We start from the raw sequence: 19,237 nt of genomic DNA on the forward strand, positions 1-19,237 counted from the left end.
AGAAAAAAAGACGAGTCAAGAATGAGGTGGCTTAGCGAAGGCAGCAAGTAACTAAAGCTGTTGTGATCGTCCCGCTTTTTCTCGGGCGGTAAAAGACCCCAACTCTAATTCGGCGGAGATCATAATGGTCTTTTTAGGGTGAAGATCAATCAAAATATTTCCAATTGGACTCCATAGGATTAATTCTACTAAGGTCAATAGACATCAACTCATATGCGCTCTATCAAGAGGTGGTTGCTTGGCATCTCCGCAGTCGGGCATAGATTGACACCTGCAGCCAACATCTTAAATAGTGAAATGATGATCGACGGACGAGAAGGAACCATTGGAAGAGAACCGTAGATGAGTAAGAATATTGATTTTGATAAGACCTAAGTCAAACTGGAAACCCGTCCAGGAATTTTGGATCAAATGATCCTAAGTGTAAATTATGTACAGAGACCCCTATAAAAACACCAGAGGGCTTGAAAGTAAAGATAGCGATAAAAAAAAGTGGAGTAAAGGAGAATGAGCCGGGAAGATTTGGGTTGAAAAGCCCTTGGAGTTGAAGGAAGACTCGTTGAATCAGCGGTCATTCGCTGCCTTGGCCGCATTGGTCATACCAAGCTCTGCACGCTGGGCGAGATCGGCCTTCAGTGCCGTCTGCAAATTAGCATTGTGCTCTTTGATTCTCTCAGCAGCGACTTGGATCATGTTAAGGGTTGACATTGGGTTGGAAGCGACGCCTGCCATCTTTTCGTAAAAGCACAAAAGACCACTGTCATCCATGGCAATCACAAACTCTCCATCGGCGGCCAGCTCTTCCTTGTAGGTGGGATCAATAATATGGTTCTTGACATCGTTGAAGAAGAGAACGGAGACGCAGAGAGGCTGGCGGGTGATGTTCAGAGGGACTGGGACTCGTTCCTCAAGTCTGTAGATGATGGCTTCGCCACCACGCGACTCGGAATCGGGACGGCGGAAGTGCTGTAAGGCAGTCATGATTGCCATGCAGGCAGCGTCGGTCAGGTTGCCATCGTAATCAACAACATGAACATACGCAGTAATGTTCCAGCAGCTGACACCCTTAACAATGCACAGCGATTCTGTATCGAGAGCGTTGGAATGACGGACGACTCGGTCAAGGACATGGACAACCTGAGATTCAAATTCGCTGGGGCTTTGAGAGAGAGAGAGAGAGAGCTTATGTTAGCAAGGCTTCATCAGAGTCAGAGTCAGGAGATGAATCCTTACCGGCCACTTTCCCAACCGGGACTGCCCATGGGAGTCAATTCCATATGGATATTGAAGGTACCATCGAAAGGGCGATCTTGGTGAGGCTTGCCAACAGTGGCTGACATCCGGACAATCACGCTGGAGAACTTTTGTTAGACCCTGAAATTTGCTTTGCTCATATCTAGGTAGGACGTACTTGGTTTTTCCCAGCTGAAGATTTACATGTCCGTAGTCTTCGCCGAAGGAGACTTTCAGCTCTCGGTAGTCATGGTCACCTCGGCCATCATGGCGATAGCCTTGGCGCAGACCACTGAGAATGAACTCATGTTCGATGGCGGCCAGAGTTTCCTTTGACATCTTTTGACCGGTGCCAAAGGAAGGGAGAGTATGTTCAGCGGGGGCAGCTTTAGCTACCTTTGGTTTGCGGCAGAGCCGCGACAAAAAACGCATTTCTGCCATGGTAGCGGGCGGTGAGTGAAGCGGTGTGGAGGGAACATTCAAGTCAGGAAGGCGGTGAGAGAAGTATTTAAACTCACTGGTGCCTGGAAATTCCGGCATGTAATTCACATTTAACGTATTCGGTAAGCGAGCTGGACATGTAAGCGAGCTGGCCACCCCACCCAAAACGCGTCCATGTATTAGCACTTAGTCAATTCAACCCCCCTACTATGCCACCAATTCGCTCCCAAACCTCACGAAATTCAGCTGAGCAGGAGGGTAGGATTTTGTTAGCTATACAAGCTATAAAAAATCAAGAAATTATCTCGATTCGTGAAGCAGCACGTCGGTTTAATGTGCCGAAATCAACCCTCTCTACCCGTCTCCGTGGTGTTCAAAACCGCGCGAATACACGCGCCAACTCGCATAAATTGACAGAAACCGAAGAGGAAACGCTTCAAAAATGGATCCTCTCGCTTGATGATCGTGGAGCAGCGCCCCGGCCGACTACTGTACGAGAAACTGCGAATCTTCTTCTCGAGGCCCGTGGAATTACCCCAGCTCAAACAGTCGGCGAAAAATGGGTTTATAATTTTGTAAAAAGGCATCCCGAACTATCGAACCGGTGCTCGAGACGTTATAATTACGAACGTGCGAAGTGCGAAGATCCAAAAATCATCAGTGAATGGTTTAATCTTGTTCAAAAAACTATACTCCAATACGGCATCGACCCTGATGATATTTACAACTTTGATGAGACTGGTTTTGCGATGGGATTAACAGCGACCGCAAAAATTGTTACAAGATCTGAATACTATGGTCGACGATTGCTTTTACAACCTGGAAATCGCGAGTGGGTGACTACAATTGAATGTATAAATGCTTCTGGATGGGTGCTACCGCCATGTGTGATTTTTAAAGGCAAAGTTTTTCTTGAGTCTTGGTTCGATAATCTCCCAGATAACTGGCAATTTGAAGTAAGTCCAAATGGCTGGACATCTGATGAAATTGGTATTCGTTGGCTTCAAAATCTCTTTATTCCATCAACTTTTTCACGGTCAAAAGGCCAATATCGACTTTTAATTCTTGATGGCTATGGAAGTCATTTAACACCAAAGTTTGATAAAATTTGTGAAAACAACAACATCATACCAATTTGCATACCTGCATATTCATCACACCTTTTACAGCCACTCAATATTGGTTGTTTTGAGGTATCAAAATGCTCATACAGTCGGATGGTTGAAATGAAAATACGGCTTGGGATCAACCATATCGATAAACTTGATTTCCTTGAAGCATATCCCCTTGCCCGAATTGAGACATTTAAATCGGAGACTATTAAAAATAGCTTCGCAGCTGCTGGTTTAATACCTTTTTGTCCCAATCGGGTTCTATCAAAGCTCAATGTTTGTCTTCATACACCAACACCTCCACCAAGCCATGATAGCGATTCAAGCCAGAACTTCACACCAAAAACCCCGTTTACCGAAAAACAACTACGTCGACAAGCTTCATCAATTAAAGCTTTACTTCATACAGGATCTCAAAGTCCCCCCCAGCCCGTCAGATCGTGCGATGAACCAACTTGTTAAAGGCTGTCAACTCGCGTTACAAGGCGCTGCAATCTTAAGAAAGGAAAACAGCGAATTACGCGCTGCCAACGAGAAACAAAAGCAAAAACGAACTCGATCAACTAGACAGATAGCCCACGAAGGGGATCTCTCAGTTCAAGAGGTTCGTGAGCTACGTTCAGAGCCATTCGAGGCCCAAGTAGCACGAATCAATAGCTATCGTGAGCAGGTTTCAGAGGGTTTACAGCCACGTACGCGGGGCCAGCGAGGATGTGGAATATGCAGGCAGCCAGGACATAGAAGAGAAACATGCCCAGACAGAGAAAATAGCTAGTTTGATTAATTTAAAAGCGCGTTGGTTGAGAAAAATATATTTCAAATTAATAAATTAAGTTGGGTGGCCAGCTCGCTTACGTACATGTCCAGCTCGCTTACCGAATACGTTAACTAAAACTAGTTACCTCACTTACTTTCATTTTCTCCTTCACTGACTCCCCAATTTTCTCTTTTTTTATTTTCTATTTTTTGTAAATCAAATTTCTTTGCTCACTTAAACAAACTGTGATCCAAATCTACTGGAATTGTTCAATTTTTGATATTAAACCATAGCACTAACAGTAATATAACTTGAACTCAAATGCCTTCCAATGTTCAGCTAAAATATATACCAGATAAGACCCCATTGCCTAGTACCTACTAGTGCTACTACTATTCAAACTTTTGAATGATGGTTTCCAAATTGCTGGGAATTTCAACAAAACCTGACTTATACAGCCCCCTCCAAGATGTCAGAGCAGCACCTGGCATTACAGCCTGAGACTATCAAGACTCCGAGGTCCCGCTCCAATAAACACGGGAGATCTTGGCGCAAACGGGCCGCCAAGCCACTGCCCAAGGTTCCTACTACTTCCTGAACTCCGGTTCACAGAGTTCAAGTTACAAGCAAAGAAGGAAAAAAAAGAAATAATCACTTTGCGATATGATCGCCTACATTGGGTGAGGCTGACTGGGCATTACCTATTGAGTATGTGATGCTGACCTTGGAAGGGGCAGTGTATAGATGCTGTGTCAACATCTGGGGCAACAGCCGAACTATAACGCCCTGCTTTTGACAGCCTCTTTACCAGAGACAAGATCGACATGAGACCCCAATCTCGGAGATATAACATCTTGAGTTTTGACCTCCGATGCAAAGCGAGCCGCATCACTGCTCCCCGCAAGTTCAAATGGGAATAGTCTTTGTCCTCCAAGACCTTGGCGTCTGGGCGCTTCCCTAACAAGGACCAAATGACATATCTTATTATTCACATTTGAAAGAAATCTGCACTGATAAGGGTGAAGTTCTGGGGAACACCGTGACTGTCTACACATATGCAGTAAGTACTGGTAGTAGGATCACTTCATGTTTGTATAGATGTTGACGGGTATGCATAGGTGATACAACACAGCCTTGGGGCTTAGTACAGCTGACTGCATATACTATGAGAAAATGACCAGCTAAAACGAATTCCAAGAAACTTATCCAGAATTGAAGCCATAAATCTCTTGGCTTGGTTAGGCACCGTAACGCTGTTCCATCTGTCATCCTATCTACTCCGCATTTCAGAGAAAATGCCTTGGCTCTCCACTTAGCTTATCTGGATGAATGATTAAATGAAATTTAAATTCTGCGAATGACATTTGTTCTTATCTTTTCTGACATGCAGAAAATTTGGACTTGTCTGTAACTTGTGGTGCGCGTTTCTAACGTGCAGTTTGTTCCATCCTCAACGTGTTCACAGTCCTTCTTCCTTTTACTATCTCACCCCAGCCCCTCACCCAGCTTCTTAAGGTCAGTACAGGGTTAATATTGAAGCCTAGGATAAAGAGATCACATACCTTGATATCTGGCATACCTGAAAATACCACCTGGGCGCCGGTGCCTTCATTATCATCCATCGCTGCCTCACTACCAGCCATCTCTACCTCATATTATTTCTCGAGTCTTTCCTCTTCTTCCATCTTGATGTTGTGCTGAGCAATCATGGAAGCATCGGAGATCAAGCCCCAGATTTTTGATTCAGGAGACCCCCTGAAGACTGAAGTTAGCAAGGAAGATGTGGCTACCGCAGAGGAAGGTGGTCTTTCTGATCCAACCCATGTTGATCTCCACAGAGCCTTGAAGGCTCGACACATCACAATGATTGGTGAGAACTACCCGAACAGAGGAATAGGTGAAGAACTGACAGTGTATAGCCATTGGCGGTGCAATTGGAACTGGTTTGATTATTGGAACGGGCGAGGCACTTGCAAAGTAGGTGCCCAAATGCTATCTGTGTGCAAAAGACGAATATGCTAACTTTATCTACTTTCTCCTTCCAGGGCCGGGGTATGTATCCGATGGTAGTTCCCTACTTGATGTCCGAGTTCTAACCTTGATAGCCCGCTTCCATACTCATTGCCTACGCCTGGGTTGGATTCATTGTGTACTTGGTAATGTGTGCCCTCGGAGAAATGGCCGCATGGTTACCCCTCCCATCAGGTTTCACAGGTTATGCCGTGCGATTCTGTGACCCGGCGCTCGGATTCACGCTAGGTTGGACGTATGTATTACAGACTTGGCCTAAGAGATTGACCACTGACGGACTTTTTAGATACTGGTTCAAGTACATAATCCTGTCCCCAAACCAATTGACTGCTGGCTCCCTGGTCATATCTTACTGGATTCCTACTGAAAAAGTCAATGCCGGAGTATGGATCACTATCTTCCTGATCTTGATCGTCTGCATAAACTATTTTGGAGTGCGTTTCTTTGGCGAATTCGAGTTCTGGCTATCCTCCTTCAAGGTCATTGTGATCCTTGGTATCATTCTTCTTTCCTTCATTCTCATGCTGGGTGGAGGCCCGGATCATGATCGCAAAGGCTTTCGGTACTGGAAGAACCCAGGAGCATTCAACACATACATCGAAAAAGGAGATGCAGGGCGATTCTTCGCTTTCTGGTCCACCATGGTCACTGCTACATTTGCCTACCTCGGAACAGAGCTTGTTGGTGTGACTGTGGGTGAAGCGCAGAATCCTCGGCGAACAATCCCCCGTGCAATCAAACTGACGTTCTGGCGAATCCTCGTATTCTACGTCCTTTCGGTTCTTCTCGTCGGTACCTTGGTTCCATACAACGACAAGAAGCTCGCATTTGCCGTGGGCGCCAACAGCTCAGCTGCAGCTTCACCCTTTGTCGTCGCTATCGAACTGTCTGGGATTCCCGTGCTATCTCACATTCTGAATGCGTGTATCCTCCTCTTCGTCTTTTCAGCTGCGAACTCCGACCTGTACATCGCCACTCGCACGATCTATGGCTTGGCTCGCGAGGGAAAAGCGCCAAAGATATTCGCAAGAACTGACCGTCGCGGTGTCCCCGTCTTTGCCCTGGGAATTTCCTCGGCTTTTGCGCTGCTTGCCTACATGAACGTCTCCAGCGACGCAAATACCATCTTCAAGTACTTTGTCAACCTAGTCACGATCTTCGGCCTTTTGACTTGGATCTCAATCCTCGTCACTCACATTTACTTTGTCCGAGCCCGAAAGGCACAAAATGTACCCGTTGAAAGTATGGCATATGTCGCCCCTCTAGGCGTGGCAGGCTCCTATGGTGCTTTGGCATTTTGCATTCTTATTGCATTCACGAAGAACTACGATGTTTTCACTCATAACAAGAAATGGGGCAATTTCGACTACAAGAACTTCATCACAGCTTACCTCGGCATTCCTCTGTATCTGATCTTGATCTTCGGGTACAAGATCGTGACTGGCTGCAAGGGCGTCAAGCCCGAGGAGGCTGATTTGTGGACTGGAAAGGACGAAATTGACCGCGAGGAAGCTGCTTTTGTTGCTCGAAAGGAGGCTGAAGCTGAGAAGCATGTTCAGGCTCACTGGTTTTATCGAAAGTTTGTGTCGTGGCTTTTCTAGCTTAATTTTTGTTGGGCGATAGACAGCCTTGGAAGCTGTCGTCTATGCATGCACGCAGCACATGTGGTTTTTACCTAGTTCAAGAACTTACCTTTTAGTTTTGCCTAATGTTACTCCTTGAACCTAATCTTTGAAATAATCTTAAACCTCTCCTATTTTGCGACACGGGACGAGTTTCTACTCCGGTTCAAGGTTCCAAAGTGGCTTGATAGCACCAGCCCCCGCATTGCGGCTCTATAACCCCTCACTTAGAAGTTGGAACTCACTCAGTCCAAAACGAGCATCTGATATTTCCTTCCCATCTCCTAGCTTACGAGCAACACATATTAACTACTTACAATTCCTTATCTGAAGTCATATAAGAGTCCAAGGGTGGAGGTGAATCCAAGCGCCAAAACGGGCCATTCCATGGCAGATGAGCCCAACGCAAGGAGAAAGCCAAGAAGAGTCAAAGGTACAAATCAAACACGATTACTAATTCATTTATCGCAATTTTCGTAACCCAAACTTTCTATAGGATGTCACAACTGCTCTCAGAGGCGAATAAATTGTGATCAGGGGACCCCGTGTCAAAAATGCGTCAAGAAGGGTCTTCAGTGTTCCGGTCTGGGGATCCGCTATCGCTTCAATAATGGAGTCGCATCAAGGGGTAATTTGGCGGGGGAAAAGATCCCAGTTAAAAATTCCAGGTATAATCTTCATTTTTGAAGACTATACATAGTGCTGACATGCTGACATCGATCCATTCATGCAGTCCTGATCTAACTTCCACTTATGGCGAACCGACTGCGCAAGAGGAGCCCCAGTATGAAGATGCTTTATCAATGTCAACTGTCTTACCTTCAGCGATTCTGGACCACTTGGATCGGAGATCTCGGTTTCTACTGAACTACTGTATGAGACCATCCATTTTGATGCTTGGATTTTTCTAACACTAGGCAGTCTCACAAAATGTTGCACCAGCCATGATCGCTATCAATACCCTCTTCAATGGCTACAATGACCTCATATTACCCATATCAGAGCACGATGTCATGGTGAGAAATTCAATACTCGCGGCATCCACGTCTCACCTTGCCATTCAACATGCAGAATGGAAGAAGGACGCGACGAATTATCATATGGCTGCGATCAAAGGTCTTACACAACAAATACACGACGGACATCTAGACGACACCCTCATATACTCTAGTCTATCTACTATGGTCCTCCTCTTAATACAAGAAATGGTTACCGCTCGAACGAGAGACTTCCAGATCCTTCTCAGAATGATACAAAGTTTTGTTGAGTCACAGGGAGGCGAAGTCATCATTGAAAAAAGCTCTCTCGGAAAGTTTCTCATTCAACAAATTCGAAAGTCTGTGTCTATCCCATCCCGCTCATCTAAAAATTGATGATTAAAAGCTAACTGTATCACTAGGATGTCACTGTATTCTGCGCCTCTCATTTCTGAGAGCCTAGCAATCCAAACTCTACAGAATGTCACCCGAAAGGACCTGGAGTTCCTATACGGGTCTCTCGAAACCAATCCAACCAATTTCCCTCTGATATTAAAAATAGCTAGTCTCATCCATGGCGCAGCAAGCGTTTATCTTGCTAGAGCCTGCAATGCGTCAGATGACCATGTTTTCATGCTGGTGCAGCATTTCTTAGCGGAGACGGCTACTTTCAACGCAAGTTCTCCTGGGGGACATATTTTAATATGGCCATTTTTTATTGTTGGCACAGAGTGCTCACTGGAGGCTGATCGGCAGTTTGTCATTGAACAGCTAGATAGTCTGTGGAGTGCTACTGGATTTGGGAGTACCTTGTATGCGATTGAGCTTCTGAATAACATATGGCAGGGGAAACATGGAGGAAACTTGACAAAATTTCTCGCTGATAAAGTTGAAGGGTTTATAATGTGAGACGTCTCTTGATTGAATACTTTATTTATTTACCAAGTCCTTTTTTAGTCTTCATTAAATCTTAAAAGGTCCACATGTGCAGGCTGTGTATGCTTCATAGAATATAATATAAGATTAATTGAAACTAAAATCAAAAATAGAAAAAAAAGAAAATCCAACTTTCCCTTCATCAGCCTCCGTATTTCCAATTGGAAACTACCTTGAAACCATTGCACCCGCTCTTGAACACCCTCCTAAGACAATCTATCTATCCCTACTAATACCAGTAGTACCGCTGAGAGCCAATCTTATTTTTTGTTCCTCGAAGATCTTCGAGGATTCCGTCGCTTTCCAGAGTTCTCTTCGGAACTACTATTCCCACGCCGGAAACGCTTCCCAGAATCTCGACTACTACCACTACTTGGCATAGTAATGAACTCATCAAAAGCATCCGGGGAAGCAGGATCCACTGGATGAGGATCTCCAGACCCCTGTGCAGGGCCTGCTGCAGGGCCTATTGCAGGAGGTGCACCAGGAAGATTAAATATAGGGAATTCTATCATACGTTAGAAATTCGACACGCGAATTTGTTCATTGGATAAACTTACCTTGGGAGTTCGGTACCACAAAAATTGTAAAACAAGGCCGAAGTCCATTTGGCGTGGGACCTCGATCTCTATTTCTCTTGCCATAATACCACGGAAAAAACTCTTGATAGGTACGGCGCACAATTTCCCGGAATCCATTTTCAGTGAGTATGGGTGTTCGATCAGTCGCATTCATAAGCATCATTCTCCATTGGTGTGAGGGTCTAAAGCTCCACCAGACACTGCCTTCCGTCGTCATCGCTCCCAAATCAATCAGACGATTGACGAGGGTCAAGATTTGAAGGCCCTTGCAGTCTATCCACATGTCATCAAAGCTCACAAAGTCGTCTTTCAGATAGTCTGGATTGAGAGGCGAGTCATCGGCCAAAGCCTCAGAGAGATTGCAGCTGTGAAACTCATGTTGGCTGCAATCGGTGGGATTATCGGGATCAGGAACTACAACTAGTAAAGGCGCATTCCAGACCAAATCATCATTGTTGTAGTCAAATCTACTAGCGCGAATGCCTGGCAACTCATTATTAGCAGGATCATGCATGAAAGCAGGATCATATGGATAACCAGGATCAAATCCAACAGGAGGAGCAGCCGGAACAGCAGGAGCGAAAGGTGGATCAGGAACTGAATGATCGAAAGCTGGCGCAAAATCTGGATTAAAACCTGGATCAAAAGCTGCAGCTGAAGCAGCAGCGGCAGCAGCAGCAGCACCCTCAGGATCCAATCTGGCCAATTTGAATGCAGCTACATCTTCTTCCACCGCTTCATTTCTATCCTGTCTACTTAGGATCCATAACTTCCTAACTTTCTTGTATGCCGCTGTCCCTGCAATATTTCTATAATTTTTGGGATCAAACCCATCTCTTTGGAGACCTCTGAACCGTTGGCCTTTGCGCCATTGACGCCAAAGTTTTCTTAATCCTTCGAGTGCCCTTTCTCTGGTCTCGAAATCCAGGATCCTCGCATTCAAATGTGCGGGAAATCGATATGCTTCAACAACTCCAATGATATACTCTTCCCACTCCTTCGTCATGTGCCCAGGTCTTAATGGGCCGAATCCCGTTTGTATCTCAATATCTTCTAGAATGTCTATGACAGATATTCGCTCAGCATTTTGGTCGGGCTCAATAAGATTCAAGTCCTGGTGCGCCCAAAGACCATACATTGGTAATCTAGCTATAGATTGCTTGACTGGGGGCTCGGACGCCATGGCTGTGAATTATCACTGTGGAGTCTAGATAACATTTGAATCAGTACTAAGCACTGTGGTGCATAGAGGGAACTTGAAACTGCTTGAACAACTTGATTGTACTGGACGTACTATAAATGCTAGAGTTTGGAGTAAAGAATTGTGAAGTTATTGCAGTGGGCAGTGGTTTTTCAAGTAGCACTTCAAGTTGATTATTAACTTCAGTGTTCAACAGGTGTCTATCCTCGGCGGCGACTTGGGTTAAATAATTACTTTTAATCCTAGCGCTACCCCAGTAGGATTTGTTGATTTTGGTGAAGTCTCGCTGAAGCTATTGATAGTAATGCTATTAATAAAGAATCAGAGGCATTTGAAAGTACGTTTCATGTCAATAAAAGACTCGTTGAGAGGGATTCTAAACTTGGAAATCCTATTGCTTTGAGCTATAATGTTCATCCCGGGGCTTCCATAATGGTTTATGGGCTTAAATTCCTGATACAAAAGACAATATGAAAGGCGGAAGCCTTCGAATGTTTGCCATCAACCTCTTTAAGAATCCGAGTCATCGGCGTCATTCCAAGGTTCTGTTGATAGATCCAGAAATAGTCACAGCACAGTTCCGGGTCTCTCATGATTTCAAAAGCCCTGGATCGATTTCAGCTACTCAAATGAGTTTCTTTGCTATATCACCCCATATTGCCTATTTTTAGGCCTATTGAATATTTCAGTTTTGGCATCTAGATGCTCACTGGTCAATAGAATCCTCATCCAGAAGGCCGCAAAATTGGATTCAGGGAACACGTAAGAATCTTAGTAGTGGCAGACAGCTGATATTCACTCCGTGATAGATCTTTGGCTTAAGACTTTTGATAAAGTCCGAGGTATTGGAATCGTCTTTGGAAGCAGAACACCTAGCTTGATAGTACGTACTGTTCAAATGTTGATGGTTTTTACGACCTGAAGTACTAAGAAACCTTGGAAGTATGGTCTATTCCGCATTTAGTCCGAATATCGTGCACAAAGAGTTCATTGTGACCAAGTATATTGCTTATTAGATATCCATGGATTCGTGAATGACTAACATTTGAAGGTCTCTAACCCAAAAAGGCAGGTTAAATGAGCAATTGGAGCCCTGGAGATAAGGTTGTGCGGGGTAGACATGAGATCAGCTAGAATATTACCAACATTGGAAGATAAAATGAGCACTTCATGCAGGATAAGAGATCTAGAATAAAATTGAATGGTCTAATAGTATTCTGTCTGGTCGGAAAAGAGGTTGTCCATAATTGTGGTGCCGCCTTATCGCGAGGCCAACCATCTGATATTTCATTGAGAATAAGCTCAATAATCCCTTCAATCCTGTCTGCACATTCATCCATGGATTTTCTGAATCTCTCTTTCTCTCATTCACCAACTTTCATCTTTTGCCATGGAATGCTTTCATGCTTTGTTGCACTGGCCAGCCTTACCCACAATTTTCTGGTTCAGCTTTCTTTCTTGTTTACTATTTCTTTTCATCAAGAGTCATAGAAAGGCAGACCTGGATTCTGTTTCTGAGGAATTGCCAGAGCCAGACTGCTATCCAACAGTTGAACCTTTGCCAAATTTCGAATGGAGAAATGTGGAGCCAGTCAGGATTCGGCCTTTCAAGCCGAAATACAACCTCACAATGAGTATCTGTCGACCCTGATCAGGAGAGATAGAAGAGAGACGAGCCTTTACTAACAAGCTCATGTCAATTCTAGGTATTCAAGAAAGTACTGTCAGCGAGTTAATCGAAATCGACAAGAATTACCTCGACCGCATCGCATTGCGCAAGAAGATCATGGCACAGTACCCGGATAATGTACTTGCTGCAGAAGAGCCGGTAAAGAAAGCCGTCGATGAATTCTATACCTGGCTTGTCGGCACTTACCTCCCATCACGGTATCCTCGGACGTTTCAATTAAGATGCAGTGAGAAGGGATCAGAGCATCTATATAACTTGGCTACAAATAAGAAGGTCCAGCTTTTGCCTTCGAATGATCCAAAAGATACATTGAAAATACTCGGTGGTCTTGTTGAGGATGACTTTCTTTTCCTGCTGCCATCTGAGGATGGTGATGGCTATACACTCAAAGGCTTTGTGACTTGTTTTCCGAATGGCTTCGATACAGCTAAAAAGTTGAACTTGAAACTAAGGGATATCCATAAGCCGGTGCCACACTATAAGGAAAACCTTGAAAAGAGTATGGATCGATATTTTGCGAAGTTGAAGGTGGGAAAAGTTGTGAAGCGTGCAAATGTAAGTTCAGTTCATGGACTTGACAGACTCTTCGAAGTATTCAGTGTGAGCTTTTCTAATGACTTCTCTAGTGGGCTATTCAATCAAATGATCAATTATACAGAGCAACTGGCAACCACTTATATGAGGGCGAGGAGATTCCTGAAGAGAATTTTGACATTGATAAGGTACGTTTCTCCCAATCCATTGTTAGACTCACACTGAGTGTTCGATGTAGATGCGTCTCCGCGTTGAGAGGCAATGCCTGCATCGTTTACCTCAGAGCAAATCATTGCTCTTCTCTTTCAAAACTTTGCTTTACACTATTCCGGAAATCAAGGCGGAAGGACTTGGAGAAAGTCTTGTAGGTGCTATTGATGGACTAAGAGAGGGAAATTCCCCTGGTTTTCACCTCTACAAGCGAGCTGCTGTCTGGGGAGATTTCGTGAAGGAATACCTCCGCTCCTGAGATTGATATTTAGTCTTTGAGAGTAACCAGAGATTAAGCTTCATGTAGTAAGCTTACAATCATCTACTTCATTTATACCACAATATTTGGTCATTTGGAAAAGAAAGTTGCTTCGGGCTATAAGTCTACCAGCACCGCCTAACCTTCACGATGATCCAGACTTTTATTCTCTATGGGACTTCAGAAAAGAAAATCACCGTATCATTGTCAGAGATACTGAGCCTTGGATAAAGAAAGGTTTGTAACGAATATTGGCAGTTGAATTAAGGTCCTAAGGAAAGGCACATAGGACCAGGTCAGCCATCCCAGGTACTGGCTGATGACGTCCCTTGGATCTACACACAACCCATATCCGGCTAATCTAAGTCCTACTCAAAAATAGGTCCTTGCATGAATCTCAAATGAAAAGGAAGTGATATACCTTCAAAAGAAGATCCAGCACAGTCTCGCCACCCCATCCTCTCACAACATTGTCGATCATTTGAACAACTTGAAGATAACGCGGCCACGCATAATTAACCCACCTGGGCACTAAACCCACACATCCATATCCCACTTCTCAATCACCCACGGTACCCAAACCAAAACTGAGATCGACGACAAGCGAGAAGGAAGGGAAGTAATCACCGACAACAAATCCGCCCAGGGCCGTGCGGAGTCCCCACACTCGATAACCACGAATCAGAACCATGAAATCACTCGTACCCACCCCCACAATTGCTAAAGTAAAGCTGGGCCCGGGGAAGAGGCCCACCAGGAGTCCGGGACTTGGGTTGGAATTGGCAAATCGTGATGCAGGGACGAGTTCGCGAAACTCTCTTCGAATGGCGTAAGGATTATCAAGACGGTTGTCAGATGGTGCCAGTGGGGTTCGGCTTTGATGCTTTTGGGCTTTGCCGATGTCCTGCAGATCTGGCTTTACTTAAAAGATGTAGGGGGTATATTTGGAAAAGTTGGTTATTTGATGTTATTTTGCTCCTCGGGAGTGACTTTAATGGAATTTGGATCTCTCACTCGGGCTTGCAGGTCATCTGTCATCTCTTCTGAATTACCTGGAGGTAGTATCTTCTTTCCGTGATGGATATCGAGAAACCTGAAATTGTCCATCGGGATGGTGTCTTGAGTCCCGGGAAGATCGATGATGGAATTGACCTTGAAAAAATTGGGGAAAGAGAGGGATACGTCCTAAATGATGCTTCTCTTGCCCATGATCGTGGCTTGAAGACAACTGCAGATGGGGGGGACTATCCTGATTCCACAGCCAAGCGATTCCCCTAATGATCCATTGAATTGGTCACAATTTCGCAAGAGTCTCATCTTGATTATTATATCTTGCACTGCGTTTCTACCCGACTATGGCAGTGCAACTGGCTCAGTGACACTCACACCTCAAGGAGAGTAAGTAACATAACATGCCAACATGATCATTGATACTAACGAATTCGTTCTCGTTACTAGAGAGTGGAATATGGATCCCAATGTTGTGAATCACTCCCAAGTTGGCAACGTATTCATGCTTGGAGCTGCTGGGCCTATTATCGTCGCTCTATCCGCCTATTTTGGCCGATATCCCATTCTATTCTGGTGGACATTGCTAGCACTCGCAACCGCAATCTGGTGTGCTGCTGCGCAAAGCTTCGAGTCATTCATGGTATTTCCTTCCTCAAACAAGCCACACTACGAGCATGAAGAACTAAAATATCATCAAGGCTGCCCGTATCCTCAATGGTTTCTTCTCAACAGTAGCTCAAGGTGTAAGTCACCCCTCCAACCTTGGAACTGCTGGACAATCTAACAAGCCCCAGGGTGGTCTCATGTTCATCAAAGACATGTTCTTCCTCCACGAATACGCCCGCAAAATCAACATCTGGTCAGGGTTCATTATCCTATCTCCCTACATGGGTCCTTTACTCGGAGCATTTATAACAAACACCCAGATCTGGCAATGGGCATTCGGCGTCTACGCCATTGAAACAGGTCTATGCCTTATAGCTATTATCCTCTTCGTCGAGGAAACCTATTATGATCGCAAGACCATCCAGCCAGAACTCGTTCCCAATGCCCCGCGCTGGCACCGTATGCTGGGTATCCAGCAGGTGCGCACGAAGTATATCAAGAACTCGTTTAAAGATGCGGTTATGCGGCCCGTGGTTATTATTTGCAAACCTGTGGTTTTCTTAACGGTCATATTCTACTTACTTATGTTTGCTTGGGTTGTCGCTATCAACACCACGTTGTCGATATTCCTGGCGCCAAAGTATGGGTTTGGTGCGAAGCAGATCGGTACGTGAAACGGAACTTCATCGCTACTAAATCATTTCTGGGGAGGTTTAAGGGATTGCCGGTTAATTAATCTATACAGGCTTCTTCTACTTCACACCCGTTGTAGCGGCCATCCTAGGCGAAATCACAGGACACTGGCTGCACGATAGTATCGCGAATCTCTACGCAAAATACCACAATAACAGACTGGAACCCGAAGCCCGTCTATATGCTATCTGGTTCGCTATGCCATTCATGGTGCCCGGATTGATTCTCCTTGGATTCGCACTGGAAAGACACTATCATTACATGCTCGCGGCTCTAGGCTGGGGTCTTTATGTCTTTGGTATCATGATTGTTACGGTGGCGGTTAACTCGTATGTACTTGATTCGTATCCTGAGGCGAGTGGTGAGGTTGCGGCTTGGGTTAATTTTGGGAGAACTACTGGGGGTTTCATTATTTCTTATTTTATGGTGGAATGGGCGCAGGATATGGGCACTGTGAAACAGTTTGGAATCATGTGTGCAATTTTGGGAGCTGCGTCTTGTATGGTGGTCGGTTTGCAGATTTGGGGAAAGGCATTGAGGGTTTGGGCTGGACCAGTGAGATTGAAGACCGCTTAATAGGTGATGCATGTGGGATTTGTTAGAATGATTTCTTTGTCAATTGGGTTTCTATTATAGTATTTGGATATTTTAGAAGTGTCAAGTCTTCCTTTTTTGAATTGCTAATCAAAAATGCTAACTCGAATCATGTCTCGTCATTTTGTTTGACGTTCATCCTACATCAGGATTAGTCCAGTGTGCTTAGAAGCCAATATGTACCAGGTGTGCTAAGACCCTGAAGAGAATATAACACCCGACGCCCATTGGTAAATGCAAACATGTCATCAAAACATTGCAAGAAATATGGAAAAACAAATAGTGTTGAGAAGATCGTTAAGAAATTAAGATGTAGATCAAGATTAGGTCAATGGTTGTTGATCGGGTGTGGTCTCAAAGTCGAATTCTGTATTAGAAAACGGCATATCTTCACCCCAAACAAATTTTCCAAATGTTAGAAGAGCGTGGAAGATCTCTTCTCCCGTGGGAACAATGTGCTCTGAAGGCAAGAGGAACCCGTAGCTTCCACGATCACGCAATTTGATCTGGTAAGAGTATCTGGCATGGAGGTTATGGTAAAACCAATCCAGTGCGCTACCACCTGATGTGACGGTATTTGCTGAGCCTGAAGACAGAACGCCTTCACAGGCAGAGGTCACATCATAGGGCTCCCCAGATGAATGTCGGATAGCTTTAGCAAGACCCAAGGCCAGCTCCTCAAGACTTTCGAGAGTTGGAGGCACCGAGGAACAAGTATAGGAATAAGGATATAGGATCTGCTGGGAATATGAGTGGAGATCTAGGAATCCCACAATTTTTGAGCGCCCACTCTCGGTCTCATTTATAGCCCATCGAGCAAGTCGGTAGGATTCCAGAGCCTCGAAGGGCTCTGACCCAGCGTAATTCTCTGAGCATGGGTTAGAACGGGTTGATTCACCATCCCATTCAAAATCCCACGCGCGGTCCAGGTCAACTCCCGGGCAGAATGGAAGACCAGTGGGTTGTCTGTTCTTGCGCCAGAGGCGATCCGACTCCCATGAATAAACATATCCGTCTGGGTTCAGGGTTGGAACAAATACCCAGTCATACTCATCTAGAAGATGAGTGACCGCGTGGGACTGGCCGTATTGAGTGATCAGACTATAAGCCACATAAGTCACTGTCGAAGTGCTGATCCATTCTCGGGCATGTAGGCCACCGACAATAACGATTGTCTTGCGCGGTTCGGAGGTGGGGAATCTCGCATTCCCCAGTCGTAGCGCCGGAATTTCCCGGCCTTCGTAAGAGAGTCCGATGCTAGTAAATCGGACATGGGAAGAGAACATGGAGGACATCAATCGCATCCATTGAGTAATAACCGAAAGCGGCTGGTAGTCACGGAAAAAGACATCATCAACTGTCGAGGGTTTCTCACGGGCCGCAGATCCATGCTCTGTCTTCCAGCTGGTGAGGTGTTGTCTCGGATAAGTTGCATAGATCATCTCAACCAGATCATCCATGAGGGGAGAGTGGGCCGTTCGGAGCGAGGGAGGGAGCAAGTCGAGTAAGGAGGGGACCTGTCTTGAACAGTAAGTTCATCGTTGTGCTGTGACCCCGCTGGTCTGCTGGGAGGAATTGAGGAGTAAATTTTTGTAGACGCACCATGTCATCAGCTAGACGTATATCGACATATTGCGCCGTAATATCCCAGATGTCTAGCACCAAAGCCTGTGATGCCTCGGCCAATGCTTCTGCCTCTTCGGGATGACGCAAGTGAAAGCGGAGAACTACATCGTTCTCATATCGCTCTCGTACATTGCGTGGCGGACCTGTGTTTTTGTGAGAGGAGCAGCGCCCAGTTCCCCAAACAGATTCAATCACCCAGTCTCGAAGTCGGGTCCAAGGACGTCGTGGATCGGAGTGAGTAAGGAGGCGGCCGGGCTGGGGTTGGGGTTGAAGATCCGGGGCGATACTGGAAGCGGCGGGAATGGCGGAAATGGAGGGGATAAGGGAGCCGTAGAGCAGGAGAACAGGTAAAAGACGCATCACGAATTGGATGCCACCTGGACAGTACTGGCCAGCGATGAAGAGTAGACCAGTGCAGGAATATTAGTATGGGGGAATATGGAGAGAAAGTACTTGAGTTAGTATGGACCAATGGGTCTAAATGATGGTGGAGATTAGTCTGGAGTAGATAAGGACCAGGCTACCATATATGACATAATGTTAGTACTAACATTCAAATGTTGTAATATTATATTAATATGATAAATATTTTAGAATAAAATAAAACAATGATTCAATCTACTTAGATCCTTTATAGTAGACTCCATTTCTCATAGTAATATAGTTCTATCATTGATATTCAGTTCAATATATGTCGCATCCATACATTCAAGTTGCCCGCAATAGTAACAAAAGTACCAGTACTTATGCACGTCAACTAACAAGTTGAAGATCTCACATTACTAGTATTATTAGTATTTTCTAAGTTGAGATTTAAGATGATTGAATAATTCTAGAACATAAATTGAACAATCTTGAACCTATACTATATTTAACCCACCAGTTCTTTATATTAATTTATAAACATAATAATAGTAGCATTTGAGTGTATCCCCATATGTTCTAGAACCAATGAGACCCCCAAATCTCGTGTACTCTTAATCCTCTTCTCAACTTCTTTTTACCCCTCCGCATCTTCCTTCTCTCCATATCATATTGATACTCTTCATTAAACTACAGATTTAATAAGAAAATCCAACATTTGATATTTCCATCAAAATATTGGTGGTGTGGCTCATATCAA

At 44.8% G+C, this 19,237-nt stretch overlaps 10 protein-coding genes across 10 annotated transcripts; 6 read left to right on the forward strand and 4 right to left on the reverse strand.

Annotated features, from left to right (window-relative positions):
- Positions 1-564: 564 nt before the first annotated feature.
- Positions 565-1,674, reverse strand: N7483_005094 (exosome non-catalytic core subunit RRP45; the record flags this gene model as incomplete). The annotated part of the gene is made up of 3 exons (XM_057088531.1): positions 565-1,159; positions 1,234-1,353; positions 1,412-1,674. 3 exons carry the CDS (start codon positions 1,672-1,674, stop codon positions 565-567), a joined length of 978 nt encoding a protein of 325 aa, XP_056948360.1.
- Positions 1,675-5,250: 3,576 nt separating this feature from the next.
- N7483_005095 (dicarboxylic amino acid permease agtA) lies at positions 5,251-7,175 on the forward strand (the record flags this gene model as incomplete). The annotated part of the gene is made up of 5 exons (XM_057088532.1): positions 5,251-5,413; positions 5,463-5,520; positions 5,589-5,595; positions 5,649-5,809; positions 5,861-7,175. 5 exons carry the CDS (start codon positions 5,251-5,253, stop codon positions 7,173-7,175), a joined length of 1,704 nt encoding a protein of 567 aa, XP_056948361.1.
- Positions 7,176-7,583: 408 nt separating this feature from the next.
- N7483_005096 (Zn(II)2Cys6 transcription factor domain-containing protein) lies at positions 7,584-8,107 on the forward strand (the record flags this gene model as incomplete). Its single annotated transcript, XM_057088533.1, has 3 exons — positions 7,584-7,629; positions 7,693-7,864; positions 7,930-8,107. 3 exons carry the CDS (start codon positions 7,584-7,586, stop codon positions 8,105-8,107), a joined length of 396 nt encoding a protein of 131 aa, XP_056948362.1.
- A 489-nt stretch (positions 8,108-8,596) lies between these two features.
- On the forward strand, positions 8,597-9,140 carry N7483_005097 (uncharacterized protein; the record flags this gene model as incomplete). The annotated part of the gene is made up of 2 exons (XM_057088534.1): positions 8,597-9,078; positions 9,131-9,140. 2 exons carry the CDS (start codon positions 8,597-8,599, stop codon positions 9,138-9,140), a joined length of 492 nt encoding a protein of 163 aa, XP_056948363.1.
- A 229-nt stretch (positions 9,141-9,369) lies between these two features.
- Positions 9,370-10,828, reverse strand: N7483_005098 (uncharacterized protein; the record flags this gene model as incomplete). Its single annotated transcript, XM_057088535.1, has 2 exons — positions 9,370-9,617; positions 9,670-10,828. 2 exons carry the CDS (start codon positions 10,826-10,828, stop codon positions 9,370-9,372), a joined length of 1,407 nt encoding a protein of 468 aa, XP_056948364.1.
- A 1,453-nt stretch (positions 10,829-12,281) lies between these two features.
- Positions 12,282-13,584, forward strand: N7483_005099 (heme-dependent oxidative N-demethylase family protein; the record flags this gene model as incomplete). The annotated part of the gene is given in 5 exon segments (XM_057088536.1): positions 12,282-12,525; positions 12,547-13,136; positions 13,147-13,181; positions 13,240-13,303; positions 13,354-13,584. 5 exon segments carry the CDS (start codon positions 12,282-12,284, stop codon positions 13,582-13,584), a joined length of 1,164 nt encoding a protein of 387 aa, XP_056948365.1.
- A 559-nt stretch (positions 13,585-14,143) lies between these two features.
- On the reverse strand, positions 14,144-14,622 carry N7483_005100 (uncharacterized protein; the record flags this gene model as incomplete). Its single annotated transcript, XM_057088537.1, has 2 exons — positions 14,144-14,500; positions 14,599-14,622. The coding sequence occupies 2 exons, from the start codon at positions 14,620-14,622 to the stop codon at positions 14,144-14,146; spliced, it is 381 nt and encodes a 126-aa protein (XP_056948366.1).
- A 39-nt stretch (positions 14,623-14,661) lies between these two features.
- Positions 14,662-14,862, forward strand: N7483_005101 (uncharacterized protein; the record flags this gene model as incomplete). The annotated part of the gene is made up of 1 exon (XM_057088538.1): positions 14,662-14,862. The coding sequence occupies one exon, from the start codon at positions 14,662-14,664 to the stop codon at positions 14,860-14,862; it is 201 nt and encodes a 66-aa protein (XP_056948367.1).
- Positions 14,863-15,004: 142 nt separating this feature from the next.
- N7483_005102 (uncharacterized protein) lies at positions 15,005-16,470 on the forward strand (the record flags this gene model as incomplete). The annotated part of the gene is made up of 4 exons (XM_057088539.1): positions 15,005-15,235; positions 15,294-15,338; positions 15,390-15,867; positions 15,947-16,470. The coding sequence occupies 4 exons, from the start codon at positions 15,005-15,007 to the stop codon at positions 16,468-16,470; spliced, it is 1,278 nt and encodes a 425-aa protein (XP_056948368.1).
- A 341-nt stretch (positions 16,471-16,811) lies between these two features.
- On the reverse strand, positions 16,812-18,474 carry N7483_005103 (M14 family metallopeptidase; the record flags this gene model as incomplete). The annotated part of the gene is made up of 2 exons (XM_057088540.1): positions 16,812-18,005; positions 18,091-18,474. The coding sequence occupies 2 exons, from the start codon at positions 18,472-18,474 to the stop codon at positions 16,812-16,814; spliced, it is 1,578 nt and encodes a 525-aa protein (XP_056948369.1).
- Between the last annotated feature and the right edge of the window lie 763 nt (positions 18,475-19,237).

This window comes from Penicillium malachiteum (assembly GCF_028827825.1).
Source record: "Penicillium malachiteum strain IBT 17515 chromosome Unknown utg000002l:1.0-8849297.0:1.0-8852440.0, whole genome shotgun sequence".
NCBI classification, from domain to species: Eukaryota; Fungi; Ascomycota; class Eurotiomycetes; order Eurotiales; family Aspergillaceae; genus Penicillium; species Penicillium malachiteum.